Source organism: Apodemus sylvaticus, chromosome 11, assembly GCF_947179515.1.
Source record: "Apodemus sylvaticus chromosome 11, mApoSyl1.1, whole genome shotgun sequence".
Lineage (NCBI taxonomy): Eukaryota > Metazoa > Chordata > Mammalia > Rodentia > Muridae > Apodemus > Apodemus sylvaticus.
The window spans coordinates 57,400,491-57,419,618 of NC_067482.1; the positions used below are offsets into that span (position 1 = coordinate 57,400,491).

General features: G+C 48.3%; 1 protein-coding gene across 1 annotated transcript in view; it reads left to right on the forward strand.

Annotated features, from left to right (window-relative positions):
* The first annotated feature begins 5,319 nt into the window (after positions 1–5,319).
* Positions 5,320–19,128, forward strand: part of Sel1l3 (SEL1L family member 3) — a 107,777-nt gene continuing 93,968 nt past the window's right edge. The window contains exons 1-2 of the mRNA XM_052199416.1: positions 5,320–5,476; positions 18,351–18,921. Coding sequence (XP_052055376.1) covers positions 5,399–5,476; positions 18,351–18,921 — 649 coding nt within the window. The 5' untranslated portion in view covers positions 5,320–5,398. The remainder of the gene's footprint in view (positions 5,477–18,350; positions 18,922–19,128) is intronic.

The window sequence follows — 19,128 nt, forward strand, 5'->3', positions numbered from 1 at the left end:
ACTAGAGAACTGACTCTATGCAGAGGGTGAGAGAAGATGTGCTGGCTTAGCTGTGTGTCAACTTGACACAAACTAGAGTCATTGGAGAGGAGGCAGCCTCAACTGAGAAAAACACCTCCATAAGGTCCAGCTATAGGTAGGTCAGGGGCATTTTCTTAACGATTGATGTGGGAGGGCACAGCTTATCTGGGGTGAGGCCTGGGTCTATAAGAAATCAGGCTGAGCAAGCTATGAGGAGCAAGCTAGTAGGCAGTACTCCTCCGTGGTGGTACTACTGCATCAGCTCCTGCCTCCAGGTTTCTGCCTAGTTGAGTTCCTGTCCTGACTTGCTGTGATGATTGCTGTGATGATGAACAGTGCTGTGGAAGGACAAGTCAAATGAACCCTTTCCTCCCCAAGTTACTTTGGTCATGGTGTTTCATTACACAGTAACTCTAGAACAGAAGTCTTCCCAGAGCCAGTGGCTTTTCCCTGGGCCCTGGAGATGTTTTTTTTTTAATATTTTTATTTTCTATATTCTTTGTTTACATTCCAAATGATTCCCCCCCCCCCAATATGTCCCATAAACCTTCTTCTCTCCACCCATTCTCCAATCACCTCCCTCCTTTTTCTCTGTCCTTATATTCCCCTCCAATGCTAGATCAATCCTTTCCAGGATCAGGACCCTCTCCATACTTCTTCATGGGAGTCATTTGTTATGCGATTTGTGCCTTGGGTATTCAGAGTTTCTGGGCTAATTAATATCCACTTATCAGAGATTGCATTCCATGTGTATTCTTTTGTGATTGGGTTACCTCACTTAGGATGATATTTTCCAGATCAAACCATTTGCCTAAAAATTTTGTGAATTCATTGTTTCTAATTGCTGAGTAGTATTCCATTGTGTAAATATACCACATTTTCTGTATCCATTCCTCCTTTGAGGGGCATCTGGGTTCTTTTCAGCTTCTGGCTATTATAAATAAGGCTGCTATGAACATAATGGAGCATGTGTCTTTATTGCATGCCGGGGAATCCTTTGGGTATATGCCCAGGAGAGGTATAGCAGGGTCTTCCGGAAGTCTCATATCCAGTTTTCTGAGGAACCTCCAGACTGATTTCCAAAGTGGTTGTACCATCTTACAGCCCCACCAGCAGTGGAGGAGTGTTCCTCTTTCCTGGATATTTATATAGGAGGGAATCGAGAGGGACATGCCACAGTCCAGAGTGCCTTTCCACCTCTTAATGCTCAGGGGTCATCCTTCTCTGTGGGACTAGATCTCTTTACGCTGAGTGTGCTCTCTGCCCGGGGCATTGTTTCTAAGTGTCCTTATGAAGCATACTAAGTCAGAGGTGAGTTCCTACTGACCCTTAGCAGAAGGAGACAAAGACAAGTTGTGAGACAAGCAAATTACATTATATCTAAATGATTATATGTCATCTATCATCATCTATCACCATCAACTTGTGTGTGTGTGTGTGTGTATGTGTGTGTGTATGATGTACAAGTGTGCTCACTCATGTGTGCAGATGTGGAGAGTAGAGATCAATACAGGGCATCTTCTGTCACCCTGTGTTGATCTCTGCCCTCCACATCTGCACAGATGGGTGAGCACACTTGCACATCTGACTTCTTTTGAGACATGGTCAGTGTATCAGTGAACCCAGAGCTCCCTGTTTTGACTAGACTGGAAGGCCAGCAAATTCCAAGGATGCCCCTGTCTCCGTTCCCCAGTGGTGTGACCTCAGACAGGAGGCAGCATGTCTGGTTTTCCTGTGAGTGCTGGGGTTCCAGACCTCATACTTGCACAGCACGTGTTCAGCCCCGAGCCAGCTCCCCACTCTGAGAGTTGGTTCTCTTCTTCTGCCATGTAGGTACTTGGGATCCTACCCAGGCCATCGGGCTTGGTGGCATGGACCTTAACCTGCTAAGCTGCTGAGCCAATATCCTGTACATTTTCTAGACTGGCCTTGTGTTCTTGCTCCTCTTGCCTCAGTTTCCCAAGTGTACTGCCTTTCCTCTCTACCTCTCTAATTAATTAAAACAGAAAGAAAGAAAGAAAGAAATCCTTGTCCTTTTGGCTAAGTGATATTGACAGAATACATTTTAGATTCTTTTTTCTAAATGTTTTTGCTCATCAAGTTTCTTGCTGGCCAGTTATTCCATTTGCTATGATTTTGCTGATCTTAAACCACCCCAGGCTTTGAGAATGACTGGCTGAGGGATGGTTCTTGTGGAGATGAGCAGGGTTATTTAAGCAGAGGGTATCTCCCCATTCTCCCCTGGCTCCAGATCCTTGGTTTCTTCTCCGACTGGATCATCTGCGCTCCCTTGAAGCCTTGGTTTTGGTCAGGGTTGGGTATGGGTTTGCTCTTCACTTCCTGTCTCCTTAATGGGGAGATGATAAACTATCTTACACTAAGGTAGGCACAAGGGAGGCCAGATTCAAACAGCCTCCTCCTGGGGGCCTTTGGATTTTAGTGGAGTATAAAAGCTTAATTCAAACCAATGAATTGTGGTGATGGAGTTTCAAGACCTTCTACAAGGCAGCGGGGAAAACACATTTGTTTCCAAATAAGGGGCTTTCTTCTGAAATAAAGCCACACCCTTCAAGCAATCTACTAGAGCAGAAGCTTGGGCAATAAGTGTCTTCTAGACTCAAAGATCTCGGTGTAAAGAATTCCTGACTTTTCTCTGCCTCCTTCCAATATAGGAGTCACCAGGCAGGCCCAATCTCATTCCCTAGGTAACAAAGTTATTCAGTGGTCATTTTAGAGGACCAGACTGTCTTTAGGTCCATTTTCTGAAGTGTGCCCATTGCTTCAAATGAAAATGGATGTTCCTGCCCACTTCTGAATTCCTAAAGAGTAGAATAGTACCCAGTGCTACAGAAAACAAACAAACACACATCTGGATACAGAACGCTACATCAGGTATGGCCCAGGTCCAGTGGGACACTTCTGCGTGGACTACACTTGGGAAAATGCAGCTGCTTAAAGCCAACAAAGCTTTGAAAACTGTGTCTTCGACTGCAAGCCACAGGGAGACAATTCTCTGAGGATAGAAGTAATCTGGGCCCACAAGGAAGGACAGAGACTCTGGATAAAGGCCCAGAGAAGCAGGTGGACACCCATAAATTCTGTCTTGCCTCTGATACTCTATTCTCTTAAACAAGCCAACGTTTTCCAGCACACATATTAACAACCTAATGTGGTGGTCCTCGCCTGCAATCCCAGCATTCAGGAGACTGACACTGGGCGATCTCATGCTTCAGACCATTTTGGGTACATAGAATCATGACCCTGTCTCAAAAAAGGAAGAAAAAAAAGAAAAGAAAAAGAAAATCAGGGGGGAAAATCTGTGAGTAATTTTTCTTTTGATGGAAAAAATACAGATGGGATCTGGGACAAAGCCACCCCATCTTTTGTTCCCTTGGACACTAAATGGAATAAATAGTTCCCTGCATCACAGAGGAGAATTTTAAGTGCTTTGTCTCTGTGGAAGTGGGACAGGCATCCTGGCAACATCTGTCAAACTTCCCAAGTGCTTTGTTGTGCTTGCAGCTGGCGAGGCGGGCAGCATCCTTCCTGTGTGCTCCTGGCTTGGAAAGTGAGACCTCCCTGATTCTGTACTGTCACCCTGGAAACTCACTTGCCAGGTGTCTGCAGGACACCATCCAGGACCATCCGGGACAGAACTCAGGGGCACTCTGCCTTCTATGTGCTTTGCTATGAGAGCCTTCTAGCTGTGATTGTCCCAGAACTCATAGGCAAACCCAAGAAATCAAAAAGGAGCTCTCTGCTGATATCCCCACTGTAGCCAGGTCCAGAAACCGAGTCTGGGCTCATTCTCACTCCTGCACCCTCAATGGCCCCACCCCCCACCCCCCTGCCCGCGACTGGAATTATTTGGACCACAGTAGTGACAACACCTCAGGGAAAGGATTGTGTTACGTGACTTCAATCTATTAATAGTTCGCATCCACACAAATCCACACCAGTGCCAAAGGGACAAACTTTTCAAGATGGGTTAACTATCTCCCAGCATTAACCCTTGGCCTCCAAGCAGTTTTCTCAGCCCCAAGACAGCTGAGCACTTCCTGGAACTACAGGGCAAGCCCAGAGTTGCTTACCCTGTCCATGAAACTCGTCTCACCTGCGACTGGCTACAGAACCCAGGTCTACCAGCATCCAGTCCCACCCTGCCTCCTCAAAGCCTAGGATGTGTCCTGATTTTCAAAAAAGCTGTTTGCATACTTCAAGGGCCTCACCTCCTTTCATTTCGGGTTTGGGTACGATTGTACTGGCCTAATTAATTCGTTTTCTCCTCGTCCAAGTGAAAGCCAGAGCTCAGGGATGCAAATCAAATACAAACCCGCTCTGGGCGCCAATACTCCGGACAATTAAAACAAAGAGCGCGGAGGCAGCAGCGGCCACACCGCACAAAACCCTGGGGAAACATCCAAAACGCGTCGCCAATCAGGCGGCAGGGTGGGGCATAGCCTGGGCTCTAAGAAACGTGCCAGCAGGAAAGCGGCCCCAAGCCCTGCAGGTGGACAGGTGGAGGTTGGCAGGGGTCAAAATCCATCCCTAAGGATTAGAAGCCAAGAGGCCATGTGGCTCAACTCCAAGAAAGCACCCTCGGCCCCCGCCCTGCCGGAATGGCGCCCGGGCCACCACTACCCCTCCGCCCCCAAGCCACCAAACAAACCCCACTGCCTAGTGCTCGGGCGCGAAGTGGGAATGAGTGGCAAGCAGCAGGGTGGGCACCGGCTAGAGATGCAGGAGGGAGAGATGGAGAAGGGAGGGAGTTAGGGAGAAAGGACGTGGAGGAAACGGAGAAAGTGGGTAGTAGAAGGGGTTGGGGGGGGGGGGATCGTGGACTGCAAGGGCGCGGAAGGGGCGGAGGAGGAAGCAAGAGAAAGGGATGGGGGCGACCGAGAGCCCCGCGGACCAGGGGCGAACGGCGGCCGGGGAGGGGGGGCGGGACCACGAGGTCCCCACCTGTGTGGGCGCTCACGGCCCGGAGGGGTGGAAGCCGTGGGTTCGGAGGGAGCGACCAGGGAGGCGGGCTGGGCAGGGAGGCCGAGGGAGGGAGGGGACGGGACTGCGAGCGGGGAGGAGCCGGCGCTCTGTTGGGGCTGCGGGGGCGGCGGCGGGAGCGGCGGTGGCGGCGGCGGCGGGTCCGGTGGCAGCGGCAGGTGGCCCCGCGCGCGGCGGGCCGCCGGCCGGGGGCGGGAGGGAAGGTGGCGCCTCGGGCGGGGGCCGGTCCCTGCACCAGGTGACCTGTTCCGGCCGGGATCCGGGCGGCCTCGCCACGCAGTGGCGCGGCACGGGGCTTTGGTGGCTACGGCGGCGACAGCAGCAGCAGCAGCAGCAGCAGCCCCCGCCGCCCGCTTTCGGTCCCCGGGCCGCAGCCATGGTCCCCCCAAGCGGCGGTGTCCCCCCGGGCCTCGGCGGCCGCCCTGCCAGCGCGCTGCTCTTTCTCTGCTACCTGGTGAGCGCCGGACCCTATTAGGGTCCTTCCTTCTGCGCGGGCCCTGGGGACGGTGTGGGGGTGGCCTGGGACCCCAACCGCAGGAGGTGGGGACGTCGCCGGGAGTTTGTCTCTTTTCCTTGCCAGTGTGCCCCGGGCGCTCCCAGCCCTTGGGATGAGTACCCGGGTGCGTGAACCGGACTTGCCCGCTACTCTCGCTAGAGTCCATTCCTCTTCCTGGCCGCCTCGCTGGAGACCAGGGCTAGGTTCCCTTAGAGTATCCTTCTTGTCCCCAGCGACCCTGGACCCTCCCTACCCCGCATTCGCTTCCTGCCTCCTGGACCTTGGCTCCCCAACTCTGTCCCCACCTGTCCTGGGCTTTTCATTCACCCCCTGGAAGCTCCTTTCCTCCTTGTGCCCAACTTCTCCTCCCCCCCCCCCCCCGTCCCCCACCTCGAGCCTCCTTTGAGTTTGTATCGGGGTCCTTCCGGCCCCAGACGGTTCTGTGCCACAGCACCTCGCATTTCCAGAGGCTCTTCAACTCCTTAGTCCCTCCAGCCAAGTTGCAGGTGCCAGAAGGAAATCTACTTCTTTGTACCACGCTTACCGCCAGAGTGGTGACTTTAGTTGCATCTCGAACATTGTCATTTCAGAGCTGCGTTTGGCTTAGGCACGTCAGTTTGCAATTTTCAGACTTTTTGCCTTCTCTTAGACTTACGAACTAGATGGCAGGAACCTATTTTAAATACCGGAGAAACCGAGATCCTCAGAGTAAGGTGAGGAGCTATTTTCCAGGGCTTTGGACGACTTGCTTTCTACCATTTGTTCCTGAGTTCTGAGCAACAGTAAATTTACAGAAGGCTACACCCTTGCTGCCCAGCCTACCTTATGTTCCAGGATCCTGAAGAAAGCTTAGGTTATCTCGCCGTATATTACTGTAAATAAATGAAAAGGAAAATGCTGAATCATGAAACTGATGTAATAGGAAATTCACAGAATGCTTAAAAAACGAGCAGTGTCATTGTCCAGAACCCCACTTGCAAGACGCTGCCAGTACCTGGATTCTAGGCTTCTTCAGAGCTCATTGCTAAGGAGATGTTGACAGGACTTGGAATTTTGGTTTGAAGAAATTTGTCACCTATGCAAGTTTGCTGTTGTTGTCAACACTCTTTACTTCGTGGTGATTTCATTTCTTGAAGTAAGGCGACAGTGCAAAAATGCAAATATTAACTGTGCCCCTCTCTCTACCTGTTGAGCAATCCCTGCTTATATACTTGTATTTTAGAATTAACCAATACCATTTTTTCTGTGGTGAGGTTTACTTTATATTTTCATAAGAAGATGTCAAGTAATGGGAATGATTTTTCTTTTTTGGCCCAAGGGATGTTATTATTTAATATTTATGCCACGGGGCTACAGTACACAGACTCATAAATAAAGCTGCCATGTCAGGTGACAGGGGTTTTTGTTTAAACAGATGATCCTGCATACAGGGCACCGCTGGTGAGTGCACAGCCAGATTTATGCAGTTGAGCAGTCCATGGAGTGGTTCCATTCAGATGATTTGGAAAGTTCCACTCGAGACGCTCAAGGCCCGGTTGGGGGAGGGGTACTTCTTGACAGCTGACAAAATCAGAGTAACAAGTATAAAAACCTAAAGGCTAATGTGGCAGAGACAGAAGATCCATGCTCACCAATGTGTGTGTGTGTGTGTGGGGGGAGATTTGTAGGGACAGATCCAAGAGGGGAAATGATCCAAGAGACAACAGGAGCGACCAAGGAAAGTGAAGAGGTGGACCTGTAATGTGGAGAGAGCACAGCATGGACAGCCGTCTTGGTAGCTGGGTGAGGTGTGGATATGAGAAGATGGAGGGGGCACCTGTTAGGGTCCCAGCTTGAGCGCTTCCTTCTGGGCTGAGGGGAGATAGCAGGATATCAGCCACTTGAATGAGCAAGAAAGCCGTGCATCACTGACTGAGAGAGGTTTGCCCACCTAAGCTAAAGCTGGATGCCAGAGGCGGTCTCCATAGTTCGTTCTGAGTGGCCAGCCATATGCTGGTGACCGTGCTCCTCTGGTACACTATACCTGAGGTACTTGTGGAAGGTGGGGCTTCCAGATCTTAGAGACGCTTGAGGGTGTGAACTGGGGAAGATGTAAGAGTCTGTCACACACACACACACACACACACACACAGAGAGAGAGAGAGAATATGTGTGTGTGTGTGTGTGTGTGTGTGTGAGAGAGAGAGAGAGAGAGAGAGAGAGAGAGAGAGAGAGAGAGAGAGAGACCAGGAAACAATGAAGATGTGATGTGTTCCTGTGTGGGTTCGTCTTGATCAAGGAGTGCCTCTTGGCAGAACTGACTGGTTGGGAGGGAAATAGAGGAAGCAGGTGGAGCAGAATGTCTAGACAGGAGCTCATGGAGAAAGTCATTTCAGAACTTGAAAGCCATCAGAACAGCTTCCACTGTGCTAAGTCACGTGTGGCCACTGCCCAGTATTAATCTTAGTAATACCCTATGTGAGAGAGCAGCTGTTGCGATCTCCACTCAGATGAGAGCGTAGTCTCAGGGAGGGGAGACAAGCTGCTGACAGCCGGAGATGAAGCCCACCTCAGCCTTCTTCCCAGAGACCCACGCCAGCTCAATTGTGTTCTGGAGTTTGCTTCTGATAGACCATTCCCCTCTTGCATAAATGTATATGGTGCATTAGCAGAGCCCCAGCAATTACCAGCTGCTGTGCAACTGTCCAGGATGTGAGGTCATGTCTAAAGTAACCTAAGATGCACAGAGCAGGAAGGACGGGCCATGGAATAGAAGCAGGATGTTCGAGAGGAAGAAAGAAGGGAGAGAAAAGTAAACCCAGACACTATTTACCATTGGTAAGGGCGAGGTTAAAAACTCAGCTGCAGCATTTGAGCTTCGTTGGGTCCCAAGCCAACGGTGACTGCACAGTGGGTGCTGCAATGTCAATTCCCTCACGACTTGGTGGTTCATTCCTATTTTATGTCGGCGGCGTGCTCACTAAGACTTGGATGCAAGTAGCTTTCTGGGCACGCCCTTCTTGGGGAGTCTGTCACCTGGAGTCAGGGTTCCGAGGAAGGGCACCTCCCTTCTTCATTGGCTGGGGTAAGGTAACCTTCAGAGTCAGCCCGCAGAAGCCCTGATCCTGTAGCTAGGATTTTGCCAGAGCACAAATAATTGTGAGGAGACCTGAGAGGCAGGCTGAGAAGCCAGGCCAGGCAGATTGCTGAAAAGATGATTCCTGGTTCCAGTGAGTGCCAGAAAACCCTGAGGTCACCAAAGGTCAAGATGAAGAGCGCCTCCGGAGAGACAGAGGGCCTCCGAAGCAAAGGTTGAATTGCTTCCCCGGAAGTCACTGCTGCTGAGAAGTCTCCTCACACAGGACTCACCCTGCCCCATAGGTCCTCCTGCTGTGTTCTGACACCACTGAGCTTCCCTTCCTCTCCTTGCCTGGCTAGAGCAGCCCCTAGTCCTGCCCTTGACACCGGAGCTTCTAGAAGGCGATTCTGCCAACTGAACTGTAGTCTCCAATGAGTAATTTTTTTTTTCCTTAAGTGAGAAAATAAATCTCACCGTAGGCAATATGGATGGTGGCTGTATAGCTGAAATATTCAGAGTGGACATTTGAGCTTGTCAGACAACTAGGGACAAAGAAATAAGAGGACATTAGCAACTTAGATATAGAGAGCGGTCGTTGGCAGACAGCGGCTTGTGCTAGTCTTGTACCGGAAGCCCTGTACGTGCCGACATCCCATCCATTACCTCCTAGGATTATCCATTATCCTTTCACAACACACAGTGCATGGTGTAAAAAGTTTAAAAACATGTTAAGGACCCCCAGTTACTCTTCTTGAGGAACTGTGATTGTGGATATTTGGAATTCAGAGGTAATCTCCAAATGTCCTATTTGGCATCCCTGTTCGTCCTGACCTGGGCGCTGGACTCCCCCACGCTGTGGCTCCTGCCTTTCGCCTCCTGCTTTCGCAGCCTGCAGGGGCACTAGGAAATGTGCTCCTAGAGAAGAAATAAGGGGCCAAGCAATTCTCCAAGATGATGGATAGGCTGGAGCAAACCATAAATAGTCCAAGGTGAATTTAGTTACTCTTTCTATTGGCTTGTCCTGTCCCTCAGAGGGAGGATCTGAGGAAAGAGGCTGAGGAACTGCTGACAGGGTTGTGCCTTGGCAGCTCCTGCTTTCTGTCTTTACCTAGAGAATGGCTTACTCATGCTGGAGTGTACACCCGGGCCATGTGTCTCTGCGTGACATACTGTCTCTTCCCCGCAAAATGTGGGACAGATTGACCAGAGGGCGTCTTGGTCCTTCCCACTATAAGATGGGATGCCGAAGTCTCCAGATCTCCTTACCTTAAGACAAAGGGTGAAGATAGGAAAGTGAGCTGAGAGTATGGAAGACAAGAGAGACAGGAAAAAGTGTGTGTGTGTGTTTGTGTGCATGTGTGTGTGTGTGTGTGTGTGTAGGTTGACTGCACCTGCCACAGGGCCCAGCACATAACTGACCCCCAATGAAATAAAACCAAACCAACCTTATTCATCCTTGTAGGGTCTGAGTTAGAATGGACGTGCCTGCTAACTAGTATTGAGGGTCTCTGACACAAGTGGAAATATTGATCATTGTTGGGGTGGTGCATCTCTGGTCTGCTCTGTCTGGGAAGGGGCGGGCAGTGCTTGTTGGGAAATGGCTCCCCAGACACATCTTTATGGTGAAGGCCACGTTGACGTCATCGCCTGGTCTGCATAGTTGCGTGCTTTGTGGACACCAGGGGAAGTTCTACTTATTTACTCAGCAGAAACTGGACAAAATAGAACTTTTAAGCCAATACAGTTGCTTTTTTGACCATGGAAAGTTTGATCCAGTTAGTTTGGAGAGAGAGTGTTCTGGAGCCAAAGTCTTCTTAGGTGATGGATGGAGTGGCTGGCAGGAACAAGAAAAACAGACACGGTTATTGTTTGCGTATCTGACCCGCTCCCACACACTAGTAAGTGTAAATGAACTTCCTGTGGTGAGAGTGAATGATTTTAGATTTTCCAATCCCTGTTCATTCCTTCAATACCTAGTGGACCATGTAGAGAAGAAAGCCGGTTTCCCAGCTCTGTGGAACAGGGCTATTCAAACAAAGTCACTCCTTATTGATTTGTTTAAAGGAATCAAATGCACTCATCCTAGAAGAAGTTTAGGCCATGTGGATAGTTTTGTGGGTTTTTTTTTTTTAATCCGGAAGATAAATGGGCTCCTCTGTCCTTGATGCTCTGGCTGAATCAATGAGTTAAGGTTTCTAACTTTGGTTCTTCTATTATGAACACACATTAACTGATCTATTCCATTTTCTAAAAATATTACAGTATACAATTACAAAGGCAAAACAGCTCATGTTCTGTGACTATGCATGACAGTCTTAAATTTGACTTTGATTGGAGCTCCCTTCTGCCAGAACCAGTTATCTGAGGGCTCTAGAGTCTCTTCCTGACCCCGAGTGAACAGGGCGATTCTTTAGTTTATGGAGTGGAACATGGATATGGTCGCTTAAACAGCATGATATGAAGGGACCACAAGTCCCCTTCTCATCCTGAATACCTATCTTAGAGCTGTGCTGCATTTGAGGTTTGTGTTTGTTGGTGGTAGAGGTTTTTCTCCCCCTGCATTATCTCACAAGCCTAGAATACAAGTTCAGAGATCTGGCACTACCATTATCATGGTAACAAGAATGAACTTGTCAGGTGAACCAGAATCCAGCGGTGTCGGGGTGGGGGTTGTGAATGGGAACTTCTTTTAATAAAAAAAAAAAGGTTTAAAATTTCTCTGCATGCATGGATAAATTCCAGAACGTAGACTGGTTGTCTGAAAGATGGGGAGCAGGGAAAGAGCTGGAGAAGTACCCCAACTGATCGAATCGGTGCCACCTTCTGGACCCTCTCAGGTCTTAGCTCAAGGTTTGCTCCCCGGGCCTGGCAATGTTGATGGTAAGAGGGAGCCAGGGAGGCTGAGTGGGGAGTAGGCTGGCGGCCATCCTTTATGGGAGCAGCTGGGACAGTGAGGAAGGACAGTGTACTCTCAAGTTTGGATCAGCCATTTCGGTTTCTAGGAACCTGCTGGGAGGCAGGAGACTGACCACCCAAACACCTAGCAGGTCCTCTTATCTACTGCTTCATTTTGTTTTTCAAGGAACATACTAATTCCCATGGTACGCTAAGGACTTTCAGAATCTGAAGATGTGGCCTTGGAGTTTCTAGACCTAGGAAAGTGTGGGCCGGTCTTTTAGTCTATGTTAATGCAACCTGGCACCACAAAGTACCTATGAAGCTGGGACACGTGTCACGCCTGAAGCTGGAACTCTTCAAGTTAATTGCCTTATTTTCCTGGCAGGAAACAGCTGACAACCACACACATGGCTCAAGCCACGAAATCAGCTTTGGCTTAATCAATATTTAGAGTGCGATGTGTTACTAATCGGTGTTGGTTTTGTGCATAGCAGAGGTAGCCACAGCTTGTGGTGCAGCAGCTGCCCTCTCAGCCTTCTCCAGCCTGGGAGAAGCCAGCGTGCTTCCTTGCGTAGGTGTCCCAAAGACTAGAGACCCTAAGGGCTTCTCAAAGGCCTTAGCCAATGCTCTGCACAAGACACATGGGGTGGTTTCATATTACAGAAATGCTGCCCTCTTCCTGAAGTCCCGTTTACACTCCAACTACCACAGTATTTCTCCCACTTCTCAAATGAGCTACCTCAGTGCCCAGCCTAGCATCAGGTTCTCATCCGATTTGAATCTTTACCTAAAGAAGCAATAGCAGGATATCAACACCTACCGCTCAGCAGCCTTAGAGAAATACACAGCCAGGCCTCATCAGGCAGTTGTTCCTAACCGAGTCTTTCATCCCATCTCTCCCACTGCAACTCCAAACAGGGCTTAGCTTCTATCACTGTGTGTCTCAGAACTCCACCTAGAAAAAAAGCTGGATGTTGTTGAACAGTGGTTGTCAAACTACAGGACAGTCCAGCCAGTGTGCTCATTTGTAGCAGAAGTTGTGTGGGACAACAACCTCCTTCAGTCATATGTAATCCTGGTGACTGTTTTCCCACCACAGTGGAGTACGAGTGGCCAGAATGAGTGCCAAAATGAGTCAGTCTTCATATTCCATAGCTTCCAGATCCCTGAAGTTCAACCAATCAAGGATCAAAAATATTGAACAAATGATTGTATCTGTACTAGACATGTATAGGTGCTTCCTCATTATTTTTCTCCAAAACAGCATAATATGACAACTATACAAAAAGCATTTACGTGGCCTAAGTCACCAAGAGATCATTTCCAATATACAGGGAGAGGGTAGGGAAGATGACTTGGCCAGTAAAAGGTTTGCCTTATAAGCACGAGTACCCAAGTTCAACTCCCAGAATACATGTTAAAAACAAAAAGTTGAGCATTGATCAGCACAATAGCACACACTTTTAATCCCAGCATCATTTATGAGGCAGAGGTAGGCAGATCTCTGTGAGTTAAAGACCAGCCTGGTCTACATTAGGCTCTTGAAACTAGCCAGAGTGACCTAGTTAGACCTTATTTCAAAACCCAAAATGACCAAATAAAACCAGATGAATGTGATGGTGTTTATTTTTATCTCCAGTCCCAAGCAAGTAGAGGCAGGGGCATCCCTGGGACTGGCTGGCCAGGTAGCTGGGCTTATCTGACAAGTTTCAAACCAGCGAAAGACTCTGTCTCAAAATAACAACACAACAACACCCCCTAAACAAAAGACATAAACAAACAAAGGAAATTAATGTGGATGGTACTTGTGAAACAACAGTTTATGTCTTCTAGCCTTCATACCTGCATGCATGCACACACATGTGCTCCCATTACACACATAGGAGGACCTGTTCTACACAGCTACCCTGTACTGTAAAAAGCATCTGAGCATCGGAGATGTTGGTATTGTAGGGGGTCTGGAAACCAATGTCTTTCAGAGACGGAGGGATGACTGTGGTTTTACCAGTTAGCCTTAAAAAACAAAAACAAAACAAAACAAAACAAAAAAACCAACAGTTCAATGACCTCAAACAATCAGTAGACAATTCAAGCCACATCTGCGATTTTGTATTCAGTAGTCGCCACATTGAAAAAGTAAACAAGAACAGGTATGATTCACTTTTATACATTTTATTTAATTTGATGTATCCAAATATTATCATTTTGACATGCAATCGATGTAAAAACCATTAATAAGACATTTTGTAACCTTTTGTTAAAGAGCGAGGCTTTGAAATTCAGGGTATATTTTATACTTCCAGCATGTCACAAGTGTCTGCTCTGCCTCCTGATTATCACACAGGAGAACACACGTGTTGAATTTGCATTCTTTCCATTTGCTTTTGCTGACTCTCAGGGCTTGGAACCAGATGAAAATGCAATAATCTTCATTCGAGTATCCAGACATTTTCTTTGAAACAGAACTTGGAAGGGAGGCCCTGGAGAGGTGCAGGGTGAGGTGTGACTCCACCTCCGTCAGCCACAATGTGACGAGTGTAACACACCGGCAAACTGTGGCACGCTGCCCTTATTAATGCAGAAAAGTGTGACGGGTGCATTTTCAAGCAATCAGATGTAAAATAATGAACAGGCTTATTAGGAACCACACTTCGCAGGGGAATCAAATGGCTTTCCCCCTGCATTTCTGTTCGAAAGAGAGCTCTCTCATTTTAGCATTGAAAATGTGCTAGGAAAAAAAAAAATAAAAGCAAGAAAACTGGGCCTGGGTGAGCTTTTCAGAAGGTATGGAAGGAATGTGATCCAGAGTCATTCTCTAGAAGAGAACAGGTTGTAGTGTGCACTGTCCTAAGGGAGGTTTTGGACTCTGGGCTTTGTCTGGCCTCAAGAAGCAAAAGGTTCCTTGCATGGATTTCTACAGGAAAACATCAACCAAGCATAAGATTTTCTGGCCAACTGTATGCTGTTCTGGTTCATGTCTGAAGGCACCAGAGCCTGCTAGCTTTGGAAAAACTCTGTTTGAGTGGTGAATGAATTCATTCTTCCTGTGGACCAACACTGGGCTCATCTATTTGGGCAAACGTAGGATGCATCCCAGAGCATCCTACGCACCCATGCATCCCAGATGCATCCCAGAGCACCCATGCATCATGGATGTTACCACGCGGCCATGAGTCTGTCTTGCCATGATGTGCTTTGGGGTGGGCATTGTGTTGGTGGTGGGCATGTGAAGGTAAGGGAAAGAGTCTGGCTCCTGGCTCAGCTGTGCTAGCCCACCAGTGGGGAGATGTGACAGATGCAGACATTTGCCTGCTGTTTCCTCATCTGCAAAGTGAAGAAGAGGGGCAGCTATCACCGATGGCTCCTGATCCACTTCCAACTATAAGGTTATTTTTAATGCGTGTTTAGTGGCATGAATGAGAGCAGAAAACAAATAAGCCTCTTCCAGAGGTGTGGACAGTTGGAGCTGTTCTCACTCCTTGCAGAGTCCAGCCCCCAGGTTGCCCATGATGCTTGTGAAGGAACAGCCAGACCTTCCATTCCCTTTCTGCCGTTTGTGGAAACTGACGCTTTCCTCTCTTAAGATGGTTGCTCTCCACTATGAGTACTCATGTGGTCTACAATGCAAAATATAGCGATATAGCCACACATATCTGCCCCCTACTCTTTTAGCCACTTCATCCTTCCATGTTCCATGGTGACAGTTGATCCTATGTGTATTCAAGTGATTTTGTTTTTAAACTGTGTGTGCATGCGTGTGTGCATGTGTGTGCATGTGTGTGTGTGTGTGTGTATGTGTGTGTGTGCTTTGCAACCCAGTACAGTATTTATGAACCCTCTTAAAAATGGCAAGAGTAACAAAAGTTACAACTCTAAAACAGCCTTCGGAGATGGTCCTATCATCTGTATATAAAGATCTCCAGTCTTTTTGGTGACTCTAGAGTACTCTGGGACTGGAAGTACTTCATTTATTTAAGCTGTGGACATGTACACATTTTATCCTCCAGTGTGACAGACAGTGCTGACATGAAAAGCCTGTACTTAGACTCTTTCCCACAGATTTTATATATTTGTAGGATAAGATCCTACAAGGGGGATTGTTGGGCCAGAGGGTGGCTACAGTTACTCTTTGGGTAGGTGTTGCCTGACTGCGTTGCAGAAGCAACCACCAGCAGCCGCACAAGAGCACAGTGCCTCCCTACATGGCAGCCAGCAGAACGGGAAGTCTAACCTTGATCTTGAGAGTCTAGCAGGTTAAAAATGCCATCTCTGTGTGGCTTCAGTTTGCTTTTCTGTTCCCGTGAGTGGGGCCATCTTCATCCCTGAGTTATGAGTAGCTCATATTTCTGCTGGACGGTCACCCTCACCCTTGTGCACTGAGTCCAGAGGGACGCGGCGTCCCTTTCATGGAAACATGGGAACCAGGGTGCAGAGGGGAGTGCTTTCTCTCTAGACTGGCACCCGCTGTTACCCAGAGCCGGATGTTCTCTTTCTTTACCATCGGCTCAGGTTCTCACGCCTGCTTGTATCTCTGCCATTGTCCTGGTCTCTGGCCAAGCCACACTGCTGTCTCCTAAACATTCCGGTTCTTTGCGGCTTGCCCTGATTTTGCTGTTTCTGCTACTTTCAGCCTCTCCCTTGCATTGTCTCCTGGAGAACTTTTCCCCCTACGAAGCCCAAACCAAGCCCCATTTCTCCCCTGAGCCTGATCTAGACCCCCACTCCATTGTGCTTCTGTTGCTGATCTGGAGTGGGCTTGATTACTGTCTGATTGGCACGCTGCACTGGGCAGCTTCACTTTGCTATAAAAAATTAATTAATTAATTAATTAATTAATTAATTAATTAATTAATTGACAGGTTTGTGTCCCTGATACAAGACTTCAATTTTCATCTATCTTTGTTCCTCCATGGTTCTAAACTACAATGGAAAAAAAAAAAGGAGCTCCCTTCTCTTTCTTTGTAAGACCAGAGTAGCTTTAAATTTTGAAGAAAAGTGTTTATTTGTTTTGCTTGTGTGTGTGTGTGTGTGTATGTGTGTGTGTGTGTGTGTGTGCATGTGGGTTCTGGGACTGAACTCCGGTCATGGTCATCAGGCTTAGGAGGAAGTGCCTCTACCCAGTGAGCAATCTTGCCGCTCCTCTTCCCCGCTGTGAAGACAAGGTCTCACTCTGTACCCCTGTCTGGTTTGGAGCTCATTATGTAGAACAAGTGGGTCTTGATCTTGGCAGGATCTTCCTGCTTCTGCCTCCTGGGATTAGAGACATTCATAATCGAAACTGGCCGATAAAGCAACCTCTCCCTTTAAGACAGTGATAGAGTATTCACTTACAAAGCTGACTGTTTTGAAGGGTGGGGTTCAGTAGTGCTATGTAAGCTGACATTGTGCACAGCTGCTACTGTGTTCAGCACTGGTGAAACTCTAACATCGGCCACTCATCCTGCACCCCCTCACACACACACACACACACACACACACACACACACACACACACACACACACCCTTGGCAATCCCACCTCTATTTTGTCTCCACCACCCTGACTCCTCTACCTTCTCCTGTAAGTACCTCAGGCAGGACTTCCGGTTTTGTGCCTGGCTTATGCCATTTAGCATATCTTTAAGGTCTGTCCACTTTATAGGCTGTCAGAACCCCATGCCATGGTAATGTGCGGAGAACACTGTTCTCCTTGCTGATGAACAAGAGAGCTGCTTTTAGCCATCTCAGATAGAGTGGCTATGAATATCAGCATGTAACTAGTTCCTCAAGTTCTTGCTTTCAACCTTTTGGGGTATGTTTGGAAGAGGAATCATCGGATCAGACCACATGGTTCTTACCTTTTTAATTTATAAAAACAGAAGTAGCTTTCATCTTTCCCATACAGGCTGTATCATTTTACCCTGCTGCCTTCAGTGCACAGGGATTCCAATCTCTCTGCATGCTAGCCATGCTTGCCTTTGCCTTCTAGGTTTTATTTTGTTTTGTTTTCTCTTTCCATTTCTTTTCTTTCAACCATAGCCATCAAAATGGGTGTGAAGTAGTCACAGCGACCTTGTTTGCTGTGGACACTTGAATCACAAAGTCATGTCAAGAAGGGCTCAGCTAGTCATAGTTCACTACCTCGGGCACACACCATTGCCGAGATTTTGTAACCAAGCTCCTCGGATGTCTGGATGAAATGCACACAGTGCGAGGACTTAAGAAACAACCGACTGGACACACTGCTAGCATCTTCCTCGGCACGGGTCACGTCACACACGGTGAAAGAACAGGACCCGGCAGCTGTGGTCCAAGCCCTCCTGTGTGGAGCAGCAGAGACCTCCTGCTGGGCCGTCCAGCTTGCAGTCTTGCAGGCTTGCCTGGCTCCACACTTACAGGATAAATATGCCAGGCTGGCCTTCCTTTTATGTTCCCTGGTGATGCCCTTTCAACTCCCCTCCAGCCCTTTGATTGGCAGCGTCTGGCCACCATTTGAAGTAGTTTGTACCTGTCTGAAGCTGGCTTGCCTCTTTCATTTTAAGACAGGTTCCGTTCCCTATTACTTTTGCCAGGGCCCAGCCTCATCCTTTGGAAGCTGGCTCGGGAATGGTTGGCACATAGCTTTGAAAGCCACATTTTGATCAGCAGATGTTCCTGAGCCTAGAGAAAGAGTTCAGCCTGGCACAGCCTTCATGTGTGTGTGTGTGTGTGTGTGTGTGTGTGTGTGTGTTGGTTTTTCTCCAGTCTAATGGTCTTGCTTTTGACATCTCTTACTGCCTGCATTCATTGCTTTTGCATAGATTTGTAGTTTTAAATGCCAAGAAAATAGCAATCTGTGCATGTGCTAATAGGATGATGTTTTTTAAACATTCTATATTACCCTTTCACTCCTTTTCAGAATTTCGTGCCATCGTTGTGCAGACAGACTTCCCTGACAACATCTGTGCTGCCCAGGACAGAACAGAGCACAACGTACACAGACTTTATTTATTTTACTGCCTTTGAAGGGAGCGTGCGCAATGTCTCTGAAGTCTCCGTGGAGTATTTATGCTCTCAGCCCTGTGTTGTCAATTTGGAGGCGGTGGTCTCTTCCGAGTTCCGAAGTAGCATTCCCGTGTACAAGAAGAGATGGAGGAACGAGAGGCACCTTCACACCAGCAGGACGCAGATAGTGCACGTGAAGTTTCCAAGCATCATGGTGTACAGGGATGACTACCTGATCAGACACCCAATCTCGGTGTCCACGGTGATTCTCCGAGCCTGGATTACTCACCGGCACAGTGGCGGGGGCTTGAACGTCCGAGGGGAGGAGACTCTACTGCACGCAGTAGCAAAGAATTACACCCTGCTGCAGACGGTCCCGCCTTTTGAACGGCCTTTCAAGGATCATCAGGTGTGCCTGGAGTGGAACATGGGCTATCTCTGGAGCCTCTGGGCCAATAGGATCCCACAGTGTCCTCTGGAGAGTGGTAGGTCACTTGCCTCGTGGTGGGGCACATTCTTGTGTTTTGAGATTGCCGGTGTCATCGCATGACAGTAGGGGCAAATTCCTTCTATAAATTGTGCGTGCGTGTGTGTGTGTGTGTGTGTGTGTGTGTGTTCCATTGACATTAGAGCACAATTTGCACGAGTCGTTTCTCTCTTTCTTCCCTGTCAGTTCTAAGGGATAGAACTCA